This window comes from Alosa pseudoharengus, unplaced genomic scaffold, assembly GCF_046254945.1.
Source record: "Alosa pseudoharengus isolate Yale_2024_CS ecotype anadromous, Long Island Sound unplaced genomic scaffold, YU_APseudo_1.1 YU_APseudo_1.1_scf_8, whole genome shotgun sequence".
In the NCBI taxonomy this organism is placed as follows: Eukaryota; Metazoa; Chordata; class Actinopteri; order Clupeiformes; family Clupeidae; genus Alosa; species Alosa pseudoharengus.
This window is the reverse complement of record NW_027468870.1, coordinates 38,642,149-38,663,431: the sequence shown is the minus strand read 5'-3', so window position 1 is coordinate 38,663,431 and position 21,283 is coordinate 38,642,149. Positions and strand designations below refer to the sequence as shown.

At 41.9% G+C, this 21,283-nt stretch overlaps 2 protein-coding genes across 3 annotated transcripts; both read right to left on the bottom strand.

Moving 5' to 3' along the window:
• Positions 1-1,672: 1,672 nt before the first annotated feature.
• orai2 (ORAI calcium release-activated calcium modulator 2) lies at positions 1,673-5,797 on the bottom strand. 2 transcript variants are annotated; one of them, XM_076274740.1, is made up of 4 exons: positions 5,661-5,797; positions 4,864-4,910; positions 4,486-4,721; positions 1,673-4,270 (listed from the first exon to the last, which is right to left on the bottom strand). In XM_076274740.1, the coding sequence occupies exons 2-4, from the start codon at positions 4,901-4,903 to the stop codon at positions 3,719-3,721; spliced, it is 828 nt and encodes a 275-aa protein (XP_076130855.1). In that variant the 5' UTR covers positions 4,904-4,910; positions 5,661-5,797; the 3' UTR covers positions 1,673-3,718. The 2 variants fall into 2 exon arrangements, with proteins under 2 accessions (XP_076130855.1, XP_076130856.1); XM_076274741.1 differs by lacking the exon at positions 4,864-4,910 and having other exon boundaries at positions 5,661-5,791.
• A 302-nt stretch (positions 5,798-6,099) lies between these two features.
• Positions 6,100-20,959, bottom strand: bckdk (branched chain ketoacid dehydrogenase kinase). Its single transcript, XM_076274739.1, has 11 exons — positions 20,523-20,959; positions 19,512-19,580; positions 18,894-19,004; positions 17,638-17,685; positions 17,156-17,275; positions 16,915-17,013; positions 15,995-16,068; positions 14,146-14,274; positions 11,854-11,943; positions 8,041-8,196; positions 6,100-7,708 (listed from the first exon to the last, which is right to left on the bottom strand). Exons 1-11 carry the CDS (start codon positions 20,766-20,768, stop codon positions 7,564-7,566), a joined length of 1,287 nt encoding a protein of 428 aa, XP_076130854.1. The 5' UTR covers positions 20,769-20,959; the 3' UTR covers positions 6,100-7,563.
• Positions 20,960-21,283: the final 324 nt, after the last annotated feature.

Here is a 21,283-nt window from a genome sequence, read left to right as displayed (position 1 = left end):
TATATACAGGAAAATGTTTTTAATGTTTTAATAAAAAAACTATTTGATAAAACTACAACTAAAACTAAAACTACAGCACTGCATTTTTGGAGTAGTAGTTTAAAATTATCGTATCTTTACTGCCATCTAGTCAACACTGAATGGCAGTCTTGCCAGTATTATATACGGAGGCTTGATAACCCAAATGCCATATAAGTAGTTGTGTGAATGCTGTGAAAACACTTAACTTGGAGTAATGGTCCCTGCGGTGTGCTCAGAGCATCTACTGGAACATGTCCGTCTACTAAATATGACGGATGAGGTCAGTGAACCACATCTCCATCTTTTTTTAAATGTCACATCAACTATATTTGGCCTGGGCAGTCCTCTGGGAGAGTTCTTCAGTGAGCAGGGAGAGTTTAAATGGTTTGAATGTCCCAGAAGAACACTGGGAAAATGTGTTTTGTCTCCGAAGCAGTCTGCAAAATTAGTTTGTTTCACAAATAGGCTTTCAGCAAGTATAAATGCAAATGCGTGGGGAGATGAAAGCATAAGAAATATGAAAAGAACATATTTTGCATTCCCATTCCACAGAAGCCAGATTACTGGTAATAAAAAGTACATTATTATATGAAGAGTTTGGTACCAAAACGCTATATCCTCCATTTAAATAAATTTTCATAAATATTTTTTTTACAATTTGTTTTCCAAGTAATTTCAGCAGTATTGTAATTGGGTATTGTTACTCAATCAAAACAACACAACTGCAGTTGTATTGATATTACCTGAAATACACAATTAAATAACATAACTTTTTAATAATTTTTAAAATGGAGATATAGCGTTTTGGAACCAAACTCTTCATATGCTTTACATGGTTCAGTCTCAAGATTTCAGCTGGGTTTTAGGGCAGACTGAACATGCTCACAATCATTACCACATCTAAAATCTATCTGATTGATAAAGAAAATTAACCAGTAGGGTCACTTGACACAGCCTGTATTTAATTTAAGATCAGATTAGACTTTCAGATTTTTATTTTTTAAGACCTTACAGCAGGCACTCCGATAACCTTTTTTTAGATTACATTTTATCCGTCACAAGATTTGATTAAATGTACCACTTAAAACGCTCAAACATATACTGCTTAATTCAAACATGCTTCATGTCTATAAAGCAGTTAATGAAGACCGACACAGTGAATAGTTGTCCCAGCACCCCTTCCTCATTTTATACAAAGTTGATCCTCAAGTGTTCTGCTTTTTTAACCATGGGGCATTTCAGTGTCACAGAGAGGTGAGTGTCTTGTCAGTCATCTGGCGCAGGCCCACAAGAGATCTTAACAGCACTTGTGAAAATACATTTAACAAGCTCACTGTGACATGTTTAAATGGAATGGAATGGAAGCCTGCTTGATTAGATTGTGATAGTCTGGTCCCTTCTAGAACATTACAGGGCTTTGAGGGAGGCACTAGAACATGTCTGTTTGGGGCCCAGGGAGGTGGTGGGCTGGCCAGATTATGAGGTTGCCAGTAAGGTCAGGGAACAGAAGGAGACTGTTGCTAATTGTGGCAGCAGAGCTTGTCCCACTGTTTACCCAACATCAAAAAAAGACCTGTAAGGTGTGGGGTCACTGAAGTTGACCATTTATTGCATTTTTGGCTAAGAACACCATTGATACAAACATCACAGCTGAAAATAAACAAAATACAGTGTTTATTGAACATAACTTAACAGACAGCAATAGACAATACAGAAAAAGGCATGCGGCATCACAATTCAATATTAGGTTGACTCAGAAAACAGGAAGCCTACACAGAGCAAAAGTACTGCTTTCTTCTGTTGCATTCAATATTTAAAAAAAAGGCCTAATGTTACAGCATAGTAAAACTGACGAGTCATTTTCCTCAACAAAGAAAAGTGCAAGTAAAGTCCTCCATAAGCACAGTAAATTACCTTTCATTTGGTCACTCACCTTATTGGCACTTTGAGGGCACAAATGCACCATGTGGTTAAAGAGCTGAACTTATTTCATGACAGGCATAGAGAGAACCCAGTATAGAAATTGCTCTGCACCTTTCCAATTTGCTAATTTTGGTTATTTTATCATTCTTACAATATGATTCATGAGGCAACACATTGGGACACAGTTTATGTCCAACTGCTCTACAAGTGCACTTGTCCATTTTCTCACCTTAGTCATATAAGGTAGGCAAATGGCTGGTCAAATAATTTTGGAATGTCTTCCTCACATCTTCCTATTAGATTCCCTTCACTTGGCCACATTAATAAGATTTAGCAGTTAGCCTATTTACATGACCTGGCAAAGGCTCTCTTTCAGCCATAACCAAACATCATCTATTATCATAATGTAAATATAACAAACTGACTATGTTTTTTAGCCGTAATTAATTTGCCCCTCCTGGGCATTCACTTATTTTATTATCAGCCGCAGTACACAGACTTCCATAAAAAGTCATGGCACAAAGCATATTTGACCCTGGTTGTTATTCGGAGTCTCTTCTAGTAAAAGCAATTCCAATGCAACTATTCATACTCCTCCAACATTCACTGGGTAACAACAACCACGAAAGAAACATTGAAAGAAACCCTGATGAAACATTCTAGAAGTTTGTGCTTGACGACACATAAAGCAAAAATATATATAAAAAACAAAACAAAAAACAAACATGTAATCCGATGCTGTGACAGACTATGTAACATCCATTTGAAAAGACACAAACATTAAATGTGTGCAAAAATGTGGTAGGCCCATCCAAGAAAGGAAGGTTCCTTGATATTATTAGTTTGCTCTTGCTGCCATTTTAAGTGGTGCTCACAGGGTGGCATTTGGCATTCCATATGAGGGAACAGAGCATTTTGGGAAAGTATAGTAATAGAAAAATGAGTACATAGCTAGCTTGATATAATTGATTAGCACAATTTGACATTAAAACTGGGATGCGGAGACAAACACTGCAGGAATTGCAAAGGGTGGGGCCGAACAAGATCGAACAAGTACATGGGCACAATCACTATTGACCTTTCAACAAATGAACTGAATTAGCTTATTATATGCCTGCTTAAACAACAGGATTCATTTGCATAATGCTTGGCAGTGCTCTCAAACACAGCCTCGGTCATCAGATGAGCAGAATTAGGAATTTCCATACTCTTTTTTTCCTCCTGCAACGCTTCCTGGATATCAAAATGGAAGTGCTACCTCACCAGCGAATGAAACATTACACTACAGTATTATGCACTATCTACTAAAGAACAAACCCTGAATTTGGGTTTATCCGGCAAAATACCATCAAGGGGTGATCAGTAGAATGATCAACAACTGAAGGCTTTGAAATAGGATGCAAAAAGGTTGAGTAAGCGGTGGCACAATACAGATGCAGAAAATATATCAGAACCTGAAAGAAAGGTCAGATAGCCCTTGATGTAAACTGTAAACGTCCATCAAATGAAGTTAAAAAAATATATATATATGTCCTCCCAAGACCTCACACAAGTAGCATGGGTAAACTCATGTGGACACACGGCACGGTTCCACAAAACGTAACAGAGTGCAGTGCATTCAAAAGAATATACTGCAGGCATAGTGGGGATTACTTGAACCAGCCCAGGCGTAGGGGAGGCAGACTGAGGCGCTAGAGAAGGCGAAGGATAAAGAACAGGAAATGACCGTGGGCACAAATCAGAGGCCAATCAGAGGCCAATCAGGGACCTGACCTCAGACCGCCTGCAGGCCTCTCTCTTGGCCGTCCAACTGCACTTTGATCTTGTGCAGCTCCTCGATCTCTATATGGTGGCGGTCGGTCTTGTGGCGGACCAGCGAGCGGTAGAAGTGGATGGTGAAGATGACGAAGATGAAGCCCACAGGCACCATGATGATGGTGGAGGCCAGCGCCGCCTCCCAGCCGATGTAGTGCGTCTGCTGTGGCGCCGTGCTGGTGCAGTTGTGCTTGCAGAGCTTGGCGTCCACGGGCAGGAACTTGATCCAGCACAGCAGCACCACCTCGGCCAGGAAGAGCAGGATGCCCAGGGCCGTGGAGAAGCCCCAGGCCAGCTCGATGTAATGGTGCATGCGCTCGTGCGGCGACTCGCTCACAGAGTTGAGGTTGTGGATGTTGCTGACCGCCTCCACATTGGGCAGGATGCAGGTGCTGATGAGCAGGGCAAAGAGGTGGACCGCCACCAGCACGGTGGTGCACACGCTGAAGGCGATTAGCAGGAAACGCGGGTAGTTGTACTGCATTTCAAGCTGCACCTCAACCATGGCCACCTGCAAATAAGATCAGGAAGCCATGAAGACCACAGGTGTCTAGGAAATCCAGACAAGTGCTGGATTTGTATAAAAGCAGACCTAAACAGCAACACCATACAGCAAGAGCTCTGAACATACTGAGTTACAAATTCCAGGTATACCTCATGTTGCTATACAAAATTACTTTAAAAAAAATGCTTGCTTTTTAAAGATTGTTGTTAAACAAGACTAACCATGGCAAAACCAGACAGCAATGCAGAAGTGCGACTTGAGGCTTTCAGCTTGGCCCTGCTGAGATAGAGCTTCCTCCAAGACAATGCCTGGACGGAATGGTGATTTGATGTTACCAGCTCAAGATAGCTGCGGCGGACCCAGTCTCGATAATCCATTCCTCCACCATCCTGAAGTCTTTCTGAGGCACCTGGAGCTGGGGAGCCCATTGGTACATTCAGCTCACTGCTCATGGCAACTAGGGGAGACATCAATCGCAATTCGTTAACCAAAGGAATTCCCTTGTGGACAAAAATGGCCATGTCATGGAGGATAGCCACCAGCAAAACAATTCGACAGTGGAAATGTTATACACATACAACATTGATGGCTACACTTACCTGGCTGGGCTTCCCCTGTTTTAGGTGTGTTGTTTTTCATTACATATCTACAGTGAACAGGGAAAGGGAAGTTGCGTGACATTCAAAATATACGCTGTCTATCCAAGGCTAACAATTAGACATTTCAATTTACATATTAAATCAGGAAACTATAGGCAGAGACCGACTAGCCACAGCTTCTAAGCGTCGCAAGTTCTCAAGCGAATATATTGACACATAACATATTGACACGTACTAAACCAATATGGCTATCATAATGGAAGAAAACGCACTCCATCACTGTTGTTTCCAAACATTCCACAGATAAAGGACAATTCTTTTTGCAGATTGTGTACTGATCAATGATTGTACTAGACTATTTTGCGAGCATTTTAATTAATGTCACCAGAGCCAGCGCTGTCGTGGTGCCACGTCAGATTCCTTGCTAACATTAGAAGCTCATTTATTACCGAGGAAGCTCTAGAGATACGATGCTGTTGGGAAACGACTTAATTATGTCACTTGTTACCTGTGATGCATTCTCTTGCACAGCATCTGTGGACCATTGGTTAAATACTAAATTTCAGGTTACGACCAAGAGCGCCTCACTACTGTGGCCGATATCATCAGTTAGTATGAATTTAAAATTAACGTCTTATTCTTGGTAATAATGTTACTAACTACGCCATGATTACTACGTATTCAAAATGGCTCAATTTGAAGCAAGCCTCAACTCGTAAAACAGCTAGCATTTGTTAGCAGCCTAAAAATCGTTGTCAACATATGACATAGGCCTATGTCTCCTCAACTCAACTCACCTTGAAAAAACACGACTTTCAGCAATTATTTACATCAACGACGACGAGCTAATGCCAGTGAAACTGTGAAAATTCTGAAAAGAAACGTCGGATGCCAGGACAAGCAGTGAAATACATTTCCTTAACTTACACCCTCCTCCTAACATCCTCAATGTCACGTGACACGGGTGTGACACGCATCATTTTTTTAATCAAGTTTATAATTTCTCTTTATCGACGTCATTCTTTCACCAACTTTGCTCTTTCAGTTAACATGTGTGCACCTGACAGATTGAACAAACAGCACAGGCCAAAATTGCGGTTATCATTTTTTGTAAAGGTTATCAATTTGTAACGGATAGGCCTACTGCATAGCCTACCCCTTTGGTTTATGTTAAGCCTTTATAATACTGTAACCAAATATGTAATATGGATTAGTAAATGAAAACAAGACAGTGAATTGCTCTCATTCAGAGTTTAATAATGCCCAAAACAATGGACACGGCCGCTATAGAAAAGCACTCAACAAAATCCAATGTTCCCTGCTACATCATTTACCAAGCGCACGCCACTTACTTGGCCATAAGAATAAACTTACGTTTACAAGATTATATTCCTTTGCCATGACCACTGAAACGGTTACTTAAAACTACCGCGTACAGACAGACCATGCCCGTCAACAAAAGAATCAATCTGGGCATTATTTTCCGCAAGTTTGGCCAGCAGGGGGCACACTTGTGTAACAAACCACCACTTGTTGACTACATGCAGTCCATGCAACCAACCGAAATAACAAAAAATGGTGTAATCACCATTACACTGATAATGTATGACCTTCATTAAAAATAAACAAAATAAGAGGCACATAAAAGCTTACTGACACAAATGAAAGGTCCCTGTGGCCGTTTTAATGCAACTACAAGGGCACAATTATCAGGGTGAAAAACAAATGAAAGAGTAAAAACCCACAGACATAGGAGAGCTTCATGCACTTCTGATGACTCTGATCATTAGAGCATTTTCAAAGAAGCCCATCTCCTAAATTAATAATGAATTGCCCTTTCTGGAATGTGACCTTTTCATACCCACAAAACCCAAGCTTACTGACGACTTAGAAAATCATAATTTAAATATTGACACTCTTGATCCTAGTTGTCTGGAGAAACGGTCACAAAACATGAAAAATGACTACATAAAAAAAAAAGAAACAATGCTACACAGATCCTTTTTTAATAACAAATCCTACGCAGGTTAGGCATCGAGTCAAGCATTAGTTACAGTGCATGAGGCTTTCCTATTTGCCAGCTGTTCTCATAAAGGTACACACATTTATATGGCGGAGAAGGGAGGTCATCAGTTTGACATGGGAGAGGTTATACAGCAGCCCAGGCGATTGAAAAAGTTCATGAGATCAGTCGTAATCCTAAGGCAAGTCATCGCTTGCTGAAGTCCAGGCAAGCGGCATCTCACAGCCTCTGGAGTGTGAGGAGCAGAAGCTCCGTTGAGGTTTCGCTGGAATACTCATTTTGGGTTGTATGACACTTATCGAGCCATCTACCCCCCCGTTAAGGCTGAAGGCTGTTTTTGTTTTGTTTTGTTTTTTCAGTTTAAAAACACAGTGAACGAGAGTATTATAGAACACTTTTCTTGTCCCTCCCACCTCAAGAAAATGCTTTGCATGCTGTGGCAGAGACACGTTATTGAGATACCAAAATCAAAACAAACAACAACAACAAAAGAATGGATAAAGAGCAAGGTGACCCAGAGGCAGGGAGGCAAAGGCTTTGGGCCACGCTGAAACCACTCAGGGCGTTAAGATGGGGTGAAGTGTGCAGACACGAGTCTGACGTGGCCGAGCTCAAACCCTTTCAAGCAAACTGCTGTAACCAGCCCTGTTCGACCGTAGGGGGCAGACGCCCTCCTCTCAGACTCTGAAGCTCTCTCCTTTGCCGTCGATGTGGCGCAGGCGCAGGTAGACGTCGGTGCCGATGCCCTGCATGGACTGGATGGAGAGGGAGCCCCCCAGGTACTCAGCATAGGCGCGGGAGGTAGGGAGACCGAAGCCAAAGCTGAGGGGCAGCACAGAGGAGCATTAGCCTGAGGTTATGGGATTTTGCAGATGCTTTTGTCCAAAGCGACTTCTCTCGAAATGCTTTACATCCAGAAAATGCATTCAGACAGGATATACACATACATCAGGTATAAACTTTGTACAAGACATGACTAAAACAGCTTGCTCTATAAATGCACAAGATACAAGACTAACACTGCTTCCTCAATAAAAGCACAATATAAACAATGGACTAGAACAGCCTAGTATAGTTTAAGCAAAAGATATAAGACAGATGAAAAGACAGATAGAAAGATAGCGTCCTCGTCAAAGCACAAGACATGTTCTTACCCATGCATGGGACCTGACTGAGGCCCGCTGTTGGTGATGTTGTTGAAGAGGTTGCTCATGCGAGGGTCCTGAGCGCTGTCCTCTGCGGTACTGAAGTGGTAGTCCATCACCTTCTCCAGGATACTGTGAGGGATGCCGCCGCCACGGTCAGATATCCTGTACATCAATCACAGCAGACTGGATCACATTCATGTACTCTTTAGAGTGGGAGGTCAGCTACACATGTCTACGCTCTCTCAAGGTGATTTCAGCATTTATGACTGCATGCATGCCATCAGTGTTAAATTCTAGATTATATTAGATTAGATTAGATTCAACTTTATTGTCATTGTGCGGAGTACAAGTACAGAGACAATGAAATGCAGTTTGTGTCTAACCAGAAGTGCAAAAAAGCAGAAAAAGTGCAATGTGATATACAAAGTAGGTGCATAGACAGGGCAAAAGATATAATGCAGTGTAAACAGTAGTATACAGTTGTTTTTAGAAGGTGGTTTAGAGCAGTGTTTCCCAAACCTTTTTTCTGGGGACCCACTTTTTAAAAATGACAGACCATCGCGACCCATCTCACTTCAGATCTAACATGCAACCTGTATGCAATCATATTGTTTTAGGCCACAGGTTCTCAAACTTTTCTTGGGGATATTCTTGCATGCTACGCATAGTAAGCTGTTCCTATATTTCTAAAGAGAGATGTTGTAGGCTACGTTGCAGACAAATGGATTGGAATGGATGTAAACATAGCAAGTAACTCAAGTCGTTATATTGTAGCCTATTTGTGGAGGTTTCTTTATTTGGAAAGTTGAATGCGCATTTTCCTCTGGAGTTAAACGTTTGTTTGTAGGCCGTATACCAAGTTCTTATGGGTATTCCCAGGCTAGGCTAGAAGTGCAGGGGCGGAGCTACGTGGTGGCCAGGGGGGGCCACGGCCACCACTGGTCAAAGCTTGGCCACCCTGCTGGCCCCCCCAGCTCCGTTCAGTGAAAAGTAAAAAAAAAAGAATTGCTGCCGTTTTCGACAACACTTTGCAAAGCAGGGACTGAACCAATTACTGCACTCTATCTATGACCATTGGCCCAGTCAGGAAGTGTAGCCTACGGTTCTGATCACATCGTGAGTAGGCCTAGTGCAGCAGCAGCAGCGGGACAACTCAAGCCATCTGTTAAAAACACTTGACAGTAGACTAGGCTAGCCTACTACTTAACCTCAGTAACAGGTGAGTTGATGAGTTGGAACATTAATGCTAATAAGATGCTAGAATGTGTCACGAATCATAGCCAAGTGAGCTGCGTTGGGCTGTCCTTGTTAGGTAGCCTAGGCTCTGACATTGATGTGTGGGGCTGATCAAAAATAATCGGATGCCCGCGGGAACGCTGTTACAAGAATATTTCAATAAAATTTGGGTGAAATGCAAGCATATTAGGCACATATCTCCAGATGGCTCCAGGTAGGCTAATAGGGCCTAGCCTAGGCTACTTTATAAATACATAATTTGCTGACTGCGTGTGGTTCTTGCCATAGCTGGTCAGGCAGAGGCAGGCTGCTTTGCCTGAATTCTTTGTTACATTGCTCCGGAACTGTTCATCGCAGCGAGATGAAACCTTAATTCCGTGACAGAGCATAAGTGGGGCTTTCCAACGAGACTAAACACTTGTCTGTGCTATCAAGTATGAAAATATAAATAAATATCATATAATTAAATAAAATTGATTCATATTTACAGTTCACCTGCGCACCCATTACTCTAGTTTGAATTACTCGCGAACCCGTGATCGCATAGATATGGCAAGCATATCAGAAGAAAGAGGAGACACAGGGCTATCTATTGGTACCAAGTATGTCGTTCCTTCTGGGCTATAAAAACAGACAACGACGTGACTGCCAAATAAAATCATGTACAAAAACCAACGCTGCACACCCATTAGCCTACTCTCGTTTGAATTAGGCCTATACTCACGAACCCGTGATCGGATAGATATGGCACGCATTTCAGGTGAAAGAGGAGACACAGAGCTATGATTTGATACCAAGTGCATCCGTCTGGGCTATAAAACAGACGAAATGACATCAAAATAATAACTTCATATAGCTCGACTTACCCCACGTTTTTGTGTGTTGTGGTGGCAAAGTATGTTCATAATCCAACGCTATCATGTGTTTCTCTATGGCAAAGCATGTTCATAATCCGGTTTTGAGATCCTAGCAAATTCCTGCATGGCATCCAATTCGAGACTCACATTGCATCCCAATTTATTCGACAAAGAAACACCTTTTTGCCTTCACTTTGTTCATGACAATGCAGTAAAAAGTTGTTTTAGAATCATCATGAGTGTACAGAACATGCAAACTCGGGTTCAGTCAGGTCAGATCAGTTCGTGTCACAGATATGGAGCGCAGAAAGGGCATTTTTCATTACTGTGTAAATGGCACTTACAATGACCAGGATAACTGCTTATAACTAAAGGTAGTGAGAATGGCCAAAAATAGAGTAGCCATAGGGCTAAATAATAATAAAAAAAACATTTATTTCCATAAGGCACACACCAAATATTTTTCACATTTGCTCAGCCCCAGAGAATCCCTCCACCATGGCAATGATATTGCCAGATTCAGAACAGTCTGCCCTATGCACACATGTGCCAGCTTGCAGTGGTGAGATACATGTCAAAATATAAGAATTTTTATAATACACGTTTTGTATTTTTATTATTTAAAAATCAAAATGAAATCAATGCAAGTATTAATACATGAAATAGTGGCAGATCTGGGTAGCCTAGACTAGATTAAAAAACAATATATAGCATGTGTGTATGGCACTTACATTGACCAGGATAAATGTTTCTAAGGTAGTGAAAAAGCCCTTAAAACAGTCTAGGGTTCTAAGGGTTAATTTCTTAATTCAGAGCCATGTTACTTACAGACAAGTACTTGGAGTGGATATCAGAAAGAATATAGTTTGGCCATCAGTATGAGATCAAATATATACATACAATATTTGTAATATTTATTATTGTTCTTTGAATTAACATCATTTGAATAAAACTGATTAAGTAAGGTGCATTATCATAATATTTTTTATTGGCATTGACCTATTTATGGAAAATATGTTGGAGTGGCCAACAAACTGACCTGTGTATCAGTGTTGGCTTTGCACAATTTATTGCCATTATTAAAATAGGCTATCCTAATCTTCAAAACTTTTTGAGTAGTTTTCAAATAGTAGTTTTGATTCCCAAGTGCCACCCCAATAAAAAGTCTGGACCCAGCTGGCCCCCCCTATAAAATAATCCTGGCTACGCCCCTGTAGAAGTGGTCAATGTTTAAAAATTCAAAATCACCCATTAAGTATCTGTGGAAAGCTGTGCGAGGAATTACACAGGTGGAGCTTATGCTCTATAATTATGGTCCAATTTGAAGTTTTATCCCTCATCCACTAAGAATGTGCGACAAGAATACATTTCCTTAAATTTCAGATTAAGAAAGAAATCATCCAATCATCAAGCTCAATTCTTTCCTGAAAGAAAAAACATGCTTCCAGTCAGGGACCTCAATAGTAAACAGACAAGGTCAGTGAAAGAGCAAATATTATAGCGTGGGTAAATTTACACAGCGCAAACAAGGGACCTATACTTCCCCATGCAGGCGTGTTAGTGCCACAAGCTGATTGTGCTTGGAACGCAGAAACAAAAAGTGGTTTCCATGGCATCCTGTCTGCTCCACACATCTGCCGCTTCACAGAGAGCCGCCTGGTGTCCCGCTAATGCATTTCAGTGCTTACATTCAGTATGCATGAGGGGGGCTAGCTACTGTACTCACCTGATGACAAAGTCGGTCTCATTGTTAGCAATGGTGATCACAACATCAGGCACATTGTATGGTGTGTCCAGGTGGCTCTCCATGGTGGCTCTGGGAATAACAATTAAAAAGGGTTAGGCTCAGATGCTTTGGCTTTGGACTTTGGCATAAGACACTGGTGTGGCTACTGAGCGGTCACAAAAATATTTTTTAATTTGTTTTCTTCTACAATAACACTATCACAATATCAGTCTTTCCTCAGATTTTGAATCTGCTGTGAATGATTTCACAATGTGTTTAGAATGTGCATGAATGGTTTGTTGCATCGGGATGAGGCCGGTGCATAATACAAAAAAATAATAACTGCAGACACGTCAGGCAAAAAACTATTAATGCTCTCTTGCACAAGGTAGGACACCAGAGCAATGACATAAAAGTTGAACGTGGCAGAGCAGGGTGCTGGTGCCTGTGCCTTTTGTCTTCTGGGTCACTGTGAGGCTGCTATTCCAGAAGGAACACCACTGGACTCACGCCAAAAAGCTTTTTAAGGCCAAGACCTCCTGCCAAGAACATGGTGTTCAGTTGAGCACAGAAGAAAGACAGAGAGCATCTCTTCACTGCCAGGGCTGAGTCAGGATGGCTTTCAAAACCGCTCATCAACAGCCTCGTGTTCCCAAAGCAACAGCCTTCCCCTGAGGGGCTAGAGCAACTTCTTTCTGATACAAATCTAATCCGTTTTAGTGCTACGCTTAAACACAGAGACGCACAAAAAACAGCCATGGGGAAGAAGAAATGACTAAGACTGAAAAAGAAACTTCAGACACCATTTGTTCTGCTTCGTGTAAACTTTTGAAGGTTCAAAATAAAAACAAACGCTGTTAAAAGTAGGTCAGAGGTGAGACAAATGTAGAGCACAGTTCAAACTTTGGATGAGTGCCATGGAAAATCAAATGACAACACGCATATAACTACTGCCAAGGATACGGAACACTTGACAAGAATGAAATATCTTGAGGTCACTGTGACACGAGCAAAGCAATTCATGTCAGGACATTTTTTGATCTCTGGTTACTTTGACCGTAATAGCAGCAATCATGCAAGCATGCAAACAAGAGCATGATTCTCAACTGGCTAAACATTAATGTACACGGCAGAATACGCACTGATTACCTTGCAGCCAGCCAACCAACAACAACAAAAAAGGGAAACAGTGAATCAAGAAAAAAAGGTGCATTGACTAAACAACAACGGAGAAAAAAAAAACAGGGAAATAACAATTACAAGATGACAGCAAGTCCTGTCACTCACTGGGGTAACAATTATGTCCAGTCAGCTCACGGCCTTGCCCCTTCACGCCACACTTAGCAGTGACAATAGAATTTCTCCTCCCTTTAGGCTGCAATGCCAGTTCTGGCCAACTGGATGAAAGGCCGCCCAACTGGCCGCCACCAAATATTTCCAGGCCTTGTGTAACGTGCCCATTAAAGGAGTATTACTGACTGACATCTCATTTTAGTCAGGAACCGACCAGAACCAGTCCGTCAACAACACTGTTCACTATCTCACAGAGAGACTGATGGATCACAGGTGGAACGTGGGAATTCAGCTCATGCAATGCATTATGTCTACATCCAGCGCACCGAGTTCGGCAGTCGCCTACTTCATCACCTAATTTAGTGCATCCAAGAAGAGCCCCGCATTACGCAACCGGCTTATATCTGTGCGGAGGATATTTCTAATTTAGGTTCCCACACAAACATATTAAATATGTCAGTTTAGTTAATGAATTTAATTCCATTTCATTTGACACCTTTTCAAAATACTATTCCTGCTTATGTGTTGAGCATTACCAATATTGTCAGTGAATGTTAGGCTAGCAGTACTTACAGGCATAATGTACCAAGAATTAACCAAACCGTGACTTCAACACAGAGTGCTGAATCATAATTTTTGTGTACCGGTACACCCCTACCATATAGGGCTTATTTAACATAATGAAAACACAAGGGTTCATATTTACAGGTATTTACAGGTACAATTATACAACAATAAAAACATAATTTCTAAACCTATATTCCATTTCTGCTAACAAATTGTCTTAAATCCTACACACTGTAGCTTTAAGTCAGTTTTAAGACAACTAGCCTATTCTAATGTTGTAAGTTGCTTTGGATAAAAGGGTCTTCTCAATACCATGAACATACACAATTTGGTGGCCCTAAGTGTACACAGATGCATTAATAGAGGAAGACACAGAGAGGAGCCTTGGCTAGAGGGTGTCGGGAGGGAATGGATTCCTGGAGATGCCAGTACCTCATGGAATTCTTCAGGAGCTCAGGCAGGATGTAGTCGAGGGGCATGGGGATGAATGGGAAGCGGGCCGCCACATGGCCGTTGATGCGGACACGTGGGGAGTTGCCATACTGGTGCTCACAGAGGCGTCTGCAGGGGAGGGAAGGCATGTTGGTAAAGGCAAGCGTGGCGGAGAGGCCCCTCAGGTCAAGACCCCTTACATAAAAACCAAGAGGCATTTCCACGCAACTGGTCTAACTCTGCTTGTGTTATGTAAGCACCAGGAATGTGTAACGAGAGTTCCCCTACGCGACATGAAATCCTTACTCAAGTTCAAGTTCATTATTGTCCAGAGTCTACAGAGGCAGAAGAACTAACAAGGGTCAAATTAGTCATCCAGTATGTTACATTGCAATGCTAACAGTTGTTTAAAGGATGGTTTAACATAACCCAAGTAATGCAACATAAGACACAGCATAAGAGACAATGTCATGCATCAACCATCAATAGCTTCATCTACAGCATTTCAGAACCAAAGGAAAAATGAGGGAAACACTCAGTACTACATGTCCATGTGTATGAACCACCAGTGAGTAGCAAACTAATAAATCAGTGTGCACATGACAGAGCCCTTAAGGAAGAGCAGAGGGGGAATGGCACATGTATGGAGTGTGTTCTTACATAACCCTTCCTCTGGTCCTAACCCTGGCTTATGTAAGTAGGCGTACAGTCAGTGTGTTACTCCGCTCATTACCCAGTGACACTCGACCTCTTAAAAGTGGAGCTACACGCTCAGAGGGACTAGGGAACAGAAGAGCAACAAACTAGTGATTCATTACTAAATTGGTCAAAATTCAGTTGGCTATTTGGTGTTTTGTTTAACGTTGTGAAAGCAGTGGGAGACTGGGGTGTGAGGCCAGTCACTGAGCCAGAGACCCCATGACTGGGGTAGAGGTGGGGTGGGGTGGGGTGGGGTGGGGTGGGTGGTCTGCATTCAGCGCCATTGTTCTAGCGCAGCCAGCCTTTCAGACAGGGCCTGTTTGGAGGGAGTGCAGTGCAGCATGGCTGGAGGACAGCGAGGAGCAGAGAAAAAGAGCTGGGCTGGTCAGCTGCACATTCCTAGAGAGTCTTAGCAGAACAGCATGCGAGTTTGTGCACTTGGTCAGCAGCAGCGAGCTGAGCTAATATCTGTTTTAGAAACCCTAGCTGTCAGAGGCCTTCTGGAGATTTCTCTGTGTCCTCCTGTCCATTTCATGTCAAGTCAAATCATTTAGAGTGTCTGTTTCAACAGGTTTGTGCCGCAGTAGCAGCAGTATTAGTAGCAGTAGTTTGAGAAATCTGTACATAACACTAAACATAAAATGTACAAAATATTTTGAGATTAACTGTATCAGCTGACTGACGCAGAACATAACTGTGATATGGCCCAGATAGATTGGTCAATATCAACCTTGGCGTAATGGAGCCAAAACAAACATTTCCATCTTAGGTACTTCCGTCTGCGGAGTTCAAAACAAGGTGATACTGTGCAGGTTTTGCTACAATTCTTTGGTCTTTTCCAATGTGCACAAAAACTTTGAGAAGTGTCATTAAATCCATCTGCCATCACCTCATGTCACAATCTCAAAAATCCTTCAGTCAATGGAACCTCCCTTTTCTCCATCTAGCCTAAGTAGTTTACCATTGACAAACCTGATAAGTAGTGATAAGACAGCGGTGATAAGCTCAGAGGTGGTGCTATGGTGACAAAGCTAGACTGAGCCCAGAACAGACGCTTATCACTGGCCACTGGCTGGAAGGACAATCAAACGGTCACTGAGGAGGAAGTCAAGCCTGATCTACAGCAGTGCAGGGGAAAGAGGACACTCACCGGGCAAAATCCACCCACTTCTCAATTATCTTTTTGGGGGACAGTCGTCGACAGATGATCCCCACAAAATCAGGCTGAAATAGAAACAAGAACCATGTGCCACAAAGCCACTGGCCAACACTATAGCACATGGACAAAACACACAACTTACACACACATGAGGATAATGAAACATCAAAATAAAATATTCCTGAACTCAGGAACAAGCTAGGAGAAAGAGTAAGCATTCGCTGGGTTAGAGTTTCAGTGCTCAAAAAAACAGCTGCAGGCAGCATGTTCATAATGGCGTTCCATAGAAACCAGTTAGCTCTTGCCAAGAAGTCGACTGTCTGGAAATGTAGAACTTATAGACTGCCAGAGTTATCTCCTGGAGTGGCGCCTGAGGTTGTGGAGTCATGCAATAGTATCTGGGACCCTACTCTCATGTTTATATATATAGACTGTATAATTGGGTCATATAAAAATATTGGTGGCCTACTTGGCTGGACTTACCAGCCACTTACATCACTGAAGCAGGTGGCAAGGGCTATAAAATGAGCCGTTCATTTCCAAGGTGAAACACCAGGCACTAAAAACTGATTTGCAGTAGAATCTGCATGTGTTTTTAATGTTATATGCAGGCAGTCTGACAAGTAAAGGCCAAGGAGAGGCTGTTACAGGGATGCTACACCAGGCACGTAACTGAAGTCATTCGCGGAGCCTGTTTAAGCGCAATAATTCGCTTCCATCGTAGTCAATGGAAATGGCTACACCAGATGCGATAGCGGCGCGTACGTTTGAAAAAATTAGACCAGTCTTCTAATACTATTTTTATTCTCTGCGAGCAGAGCGCTTCAGCCGCGGGCCTGATGTAGCCCGGGCCTAAGAGGCACGAAGCATGAAGCAGAGAGTGCAGCATCACATGCTGGAGCGCAACTTACGTTATCCTCATGCAGGGCAAGGTGGTGCGTGGCCAACATACGGATCCCCAGGCGAGAGGTCAGAGTGGTGTCTAAGAAATTACGGACCAGGTTCTCATCCTGGCAGAAACCAAAACAACAAAGACAGACTTCAGATATCAGACACACACAAAAACAGACTTCATATATCAGATTTCAGACACACACAAGAAGCCAGTTCACCCAAACAGAGCACAGAGGAACACCAAACTAACGGCCTCACCTGGATGTGCTTACGGCACTCCCTGAAGCCCTCGGCCAGCATGGTGACCACATCTTTGTGGTCGTCGAGCAGCTGCTGCACAAGTTTACTGTAACGAGACTCTGTCTCTTGGTCCTTGATCTACCACATAGAAGGAAACGGAGAGAAGGAAACAGAAAAAAGCCTGAGTTACTGTAAGTAGAAAAGTATGTTTGACAGAAAAGCCACAAAAACAATACTTTTAGCATACTTCTAGCCAGAAGTAGACTTTCTGAAATACTTTTGTTTTCATTATGATATTTTCATAGCATGTAAATACTATGACCGTCTGAGGCCTGAATCTCTTGTCTAAATGCAGCACATCAGCCAGAACTCTCCATGTCCTGATGTGTGTGCATTATATTTATTCTCTTGTTACAAGGGGACTGACATATACTGTATATGTTATATATTTAAATGTCTATTTAAATGTCTAACTAATATATATATATATTTAAACTCACCAGTGGAAAGTCACTCAGTACATGGTACGCCCGGATGTATAGTTCATGCTGGAAGAAATAAAGATAAAAAACACTCAAGGTAAATAGGAGTCTCTGCACATTCTAGTAACCCAGGGCCTTAAGACAGCTGGACCTCAGCAGCACCCTCTCATAGACAAGCCCCCTGTTTCTGGCCCCTGCCATAATTCTTGTCCATGTGGCTACGGTTGTCAGCATATTTTGGGATTTCCAGAAAAGAAAAAAAAAAGGAAAGGAAAGACAGGCTTGAGCAATACATGCTCATGTGAAACTGGAAGCCGAAGTCACTATATCATCATTGTCCATTCCATGGGTTCTTCAAGAAAATTATTTCTTATACATTACTTGGGATTTGGGATTATGTGTTACTTGGGGTTTTTTTTGCTTATAAACTGATCATTTATTTTTAGAATTATGGGAAAGAATGATTTTTTTGTCCTTTTTAATACCTTTACTTTCTTACATAACTGATTGACTGTTATCTTCCTTTTCGGTGCAACTGGAAACCCGAAAACTGACCCTACCTAACAACCACAATTCCCTCCGCTGCAATTTAGTTCAAATATGGGTAAAAGTTCACAGACAGACAAGACTTTCAAAAGAGGGTAGTGGGAGGGGAAGGGCTTTCTCCTACACGGTTACAGGCTTTGTAAGAAAAACAACAACTGTGGGAACTTTCTTTTCAACACACACACTTAACCGTGCTCTAACTGGTGCAGTATCTGTGTTCCACCTGACTTCCTCACTCTCAGAAGAAAATACCAAAGAATAATCTAGTAGATTTTGACAGAGTTTAAAAATAAGAGTTAAATGGAATGTTTCAAATAAGCATTCTTTATAACAGTGCATCACTTTCTGGATGGATATATAAAGACTCTGTTGACTCAGTCAGGAATAGACCATGAGTTGCCAATAACAGTGTTGCAACCATGTTTTGCTCTGATGGTGAGTATCATGTGACCACCTAAAGGCACTCTACAAATGAGCACATCACTTTTTAGGTTTCTAAATGAAACACAATGACAAAAATGGATGGGCAGTGTTTTTCCCTTAAGGATTCTAAAGGATTCTCTTTCACAACATTTATATTATTTTCAAACTATGAATTTACCATCCTTTTCTCCATCAGCATTGTTTGTCAGTACCAAAGTTGTATCTCTGTTCACCTTGACTTGACATCCTCTCGTTGATTCATATCACTACTTCATTAAACATTAGGACTTTCCTCGCCCACTTACCACTTGCAAAATGGTGGGGTTGCAGCCAATAATGAAGGGAAGGCTGCGGAATCCCTTGATGCGGTGTGCAATGCGCACAGGCAATTCTTTCTGCAGGTACTTGGCACTACTCTGGACATACACAAACACAAAAGGACCGCATTAGGCTTTACCCACATCAGCTCCACCATCTCTCTCAAGGTCATATTCAGAGGTAATACATTCAAGTAAACAGGTGATGTGCACATGGGCAGGTCTCTTCAACTGTTCCTTTAGATTGCTAGATAGAACAGCATACAGCATTCTGCATTGAGATGTTTTGATCATTTAATCCCATTTTCTATCATCTTATTACAGATTTGTACATTTTGTTTGTTGTGTGTTTCCAAAATAATGGGAGTCCCATGCTTCTCTTTACACTGATGTTTACAACCCCATGTTTTGTCATTAGGAAGCCTGGCTAATTTGTCTGTCTCAGCAAATAATGGCACAATAAATATACGTCACCATAACTTTGATTGATAAATAAGATCTTAGTTTAAAGATAGCATAGCCTTGATAGTTACTGAGGTGCCAAAACATGTTGCTAGTGTTTGTGTTATAAGTGAAGAGCATGAAGAAGCAACTGTGTGTAATTACCAGGACATGATGTCCATCTGGAGATTTTCCAGCATACAGCAGGGTGGTTGGAGTAAGTCTGACAGAAGCCTGCAAAGTAGGAAATAAAAAGAAATACCACATGTTTCAGATGTCGCTTCAACGCAGAGCCTTGTTCGTAGTCCCTTAGCATAAAGTAGGCAGCCAAAAAATAGTGCCCAAACTGACTGCATGGCATTCGAGTACCCTGAAGGTGGGTAGTCAAGATTTTGACCTTGGTATGACCCAAATGTTTGTAACGTTAGACAGCGTCTCATCGGTACCGCAGATGTCTGGCTCTCAATATTAGACAACTAGAAGTCCAACACGTTTGCTTGTCTTAACAAACAACTATGTTTATTGTACAGGTGCATGTTAAATGATAAAACCTTGCATGTTAAATACAATTGAGTTAAGTTACGTTGTTTATGACAAAGTATGTTAACGATATGACATGATAAATGACGGTTTGCGTTAATGGCCACATCATGTTCATCAAAACACCATTCATGACATGACAGTCACTTGAAAGTTGACGTTCAGTATTTCTCTCTTGCTATCGACCCAGCTATCGTGCGGATAGCTAGCAGGGCGACCACTCTTACAAGAAACCTAGTCTAATCAGTTAACTATCTGACTAGCAAAAACCTGTCTGGTACGTTAGCTGCTACTGGAACTGGAACTGGCTGGTAAGGACGGCTAAGTGACCGTATAAATAAAAGGAAGGGGCCTAACTTTAGCCATAAAGCTAGGTTAACGTAACGTTACAACAATGGCCCCTCGTCAAAGTTTTAACTGATTTCCGGATGAATTAACAGCAACGTTAAGTCTAATCTACAACGTTGACGTTGTAGCAGCTAACATTCGTAATTAAACGTAGTCTAAACCACGTAAACAACACCAATCACATAACTGTATCCGATACTACTCGTTCAGGTCTAATTATGGCTTTGGCTATGATAGCTAGCTACCTAGCATTGCTAATCTAGTGATAGTATTTCGGTGATACCTTACCTTTTCAGCTGATATGTCGATGGCAGACTGGTTGTAAAACGAAGTAACGGTTTTGGACCTTTCCCTAGCTAGCTCCGTATATCCTTGCATTGAAGACGTGGATCGGAATCTTTCATTTGCTCCATTCCCCACAGTAGGTGGATTGATATTTATTGTTCTAACAAGTAATTGCCTGGACATTGCTGGGTTGGCGACTGTACCACAACCCAGCATCTCGATGGCTCTTGCGGTCACTCGTCGCCGCATTTTGTTATTGATGTTAAGTAGTTTTGATGAGCTGTGCCTGCCGACAACAGTCGTTATCCTTTCCTGAAATGTATCTGCTGCCCATTTACAATGTCATCCCAAATGTAGGCCGTCTCCGTGCACAGAGGCACGTATCAGACTCAAATCACATAGCCAGCAAGCTAACCGAATGATACAGAAGAGAATAAGCATCTGGATAAAGGGAGGGCTAATCGTTGTTTGTCAGGAGAGCCATCTGTGAAGCCATCCAATCAATGTTCGAGGAGGAGGAGGAGAGAGGAAATGACCCTCCCCCTAGCCTAGGACACACTGTTCGCACCGTGCATACACCACAAGTTTGCTTGCAGATAGTCTTTTTTAAAGCTTGGATGCCACCCATCTCGTCAATCAAGTTAACTTCGTTTTATGTTTGTTGAAATGAAAACACTGGCATTGTTGGTTTGAAAAATACTAGCGATCATGGTCTGATACAAGGATGGGCAGTATTAATGACAGGCCTACAAGTCTTCAAAATA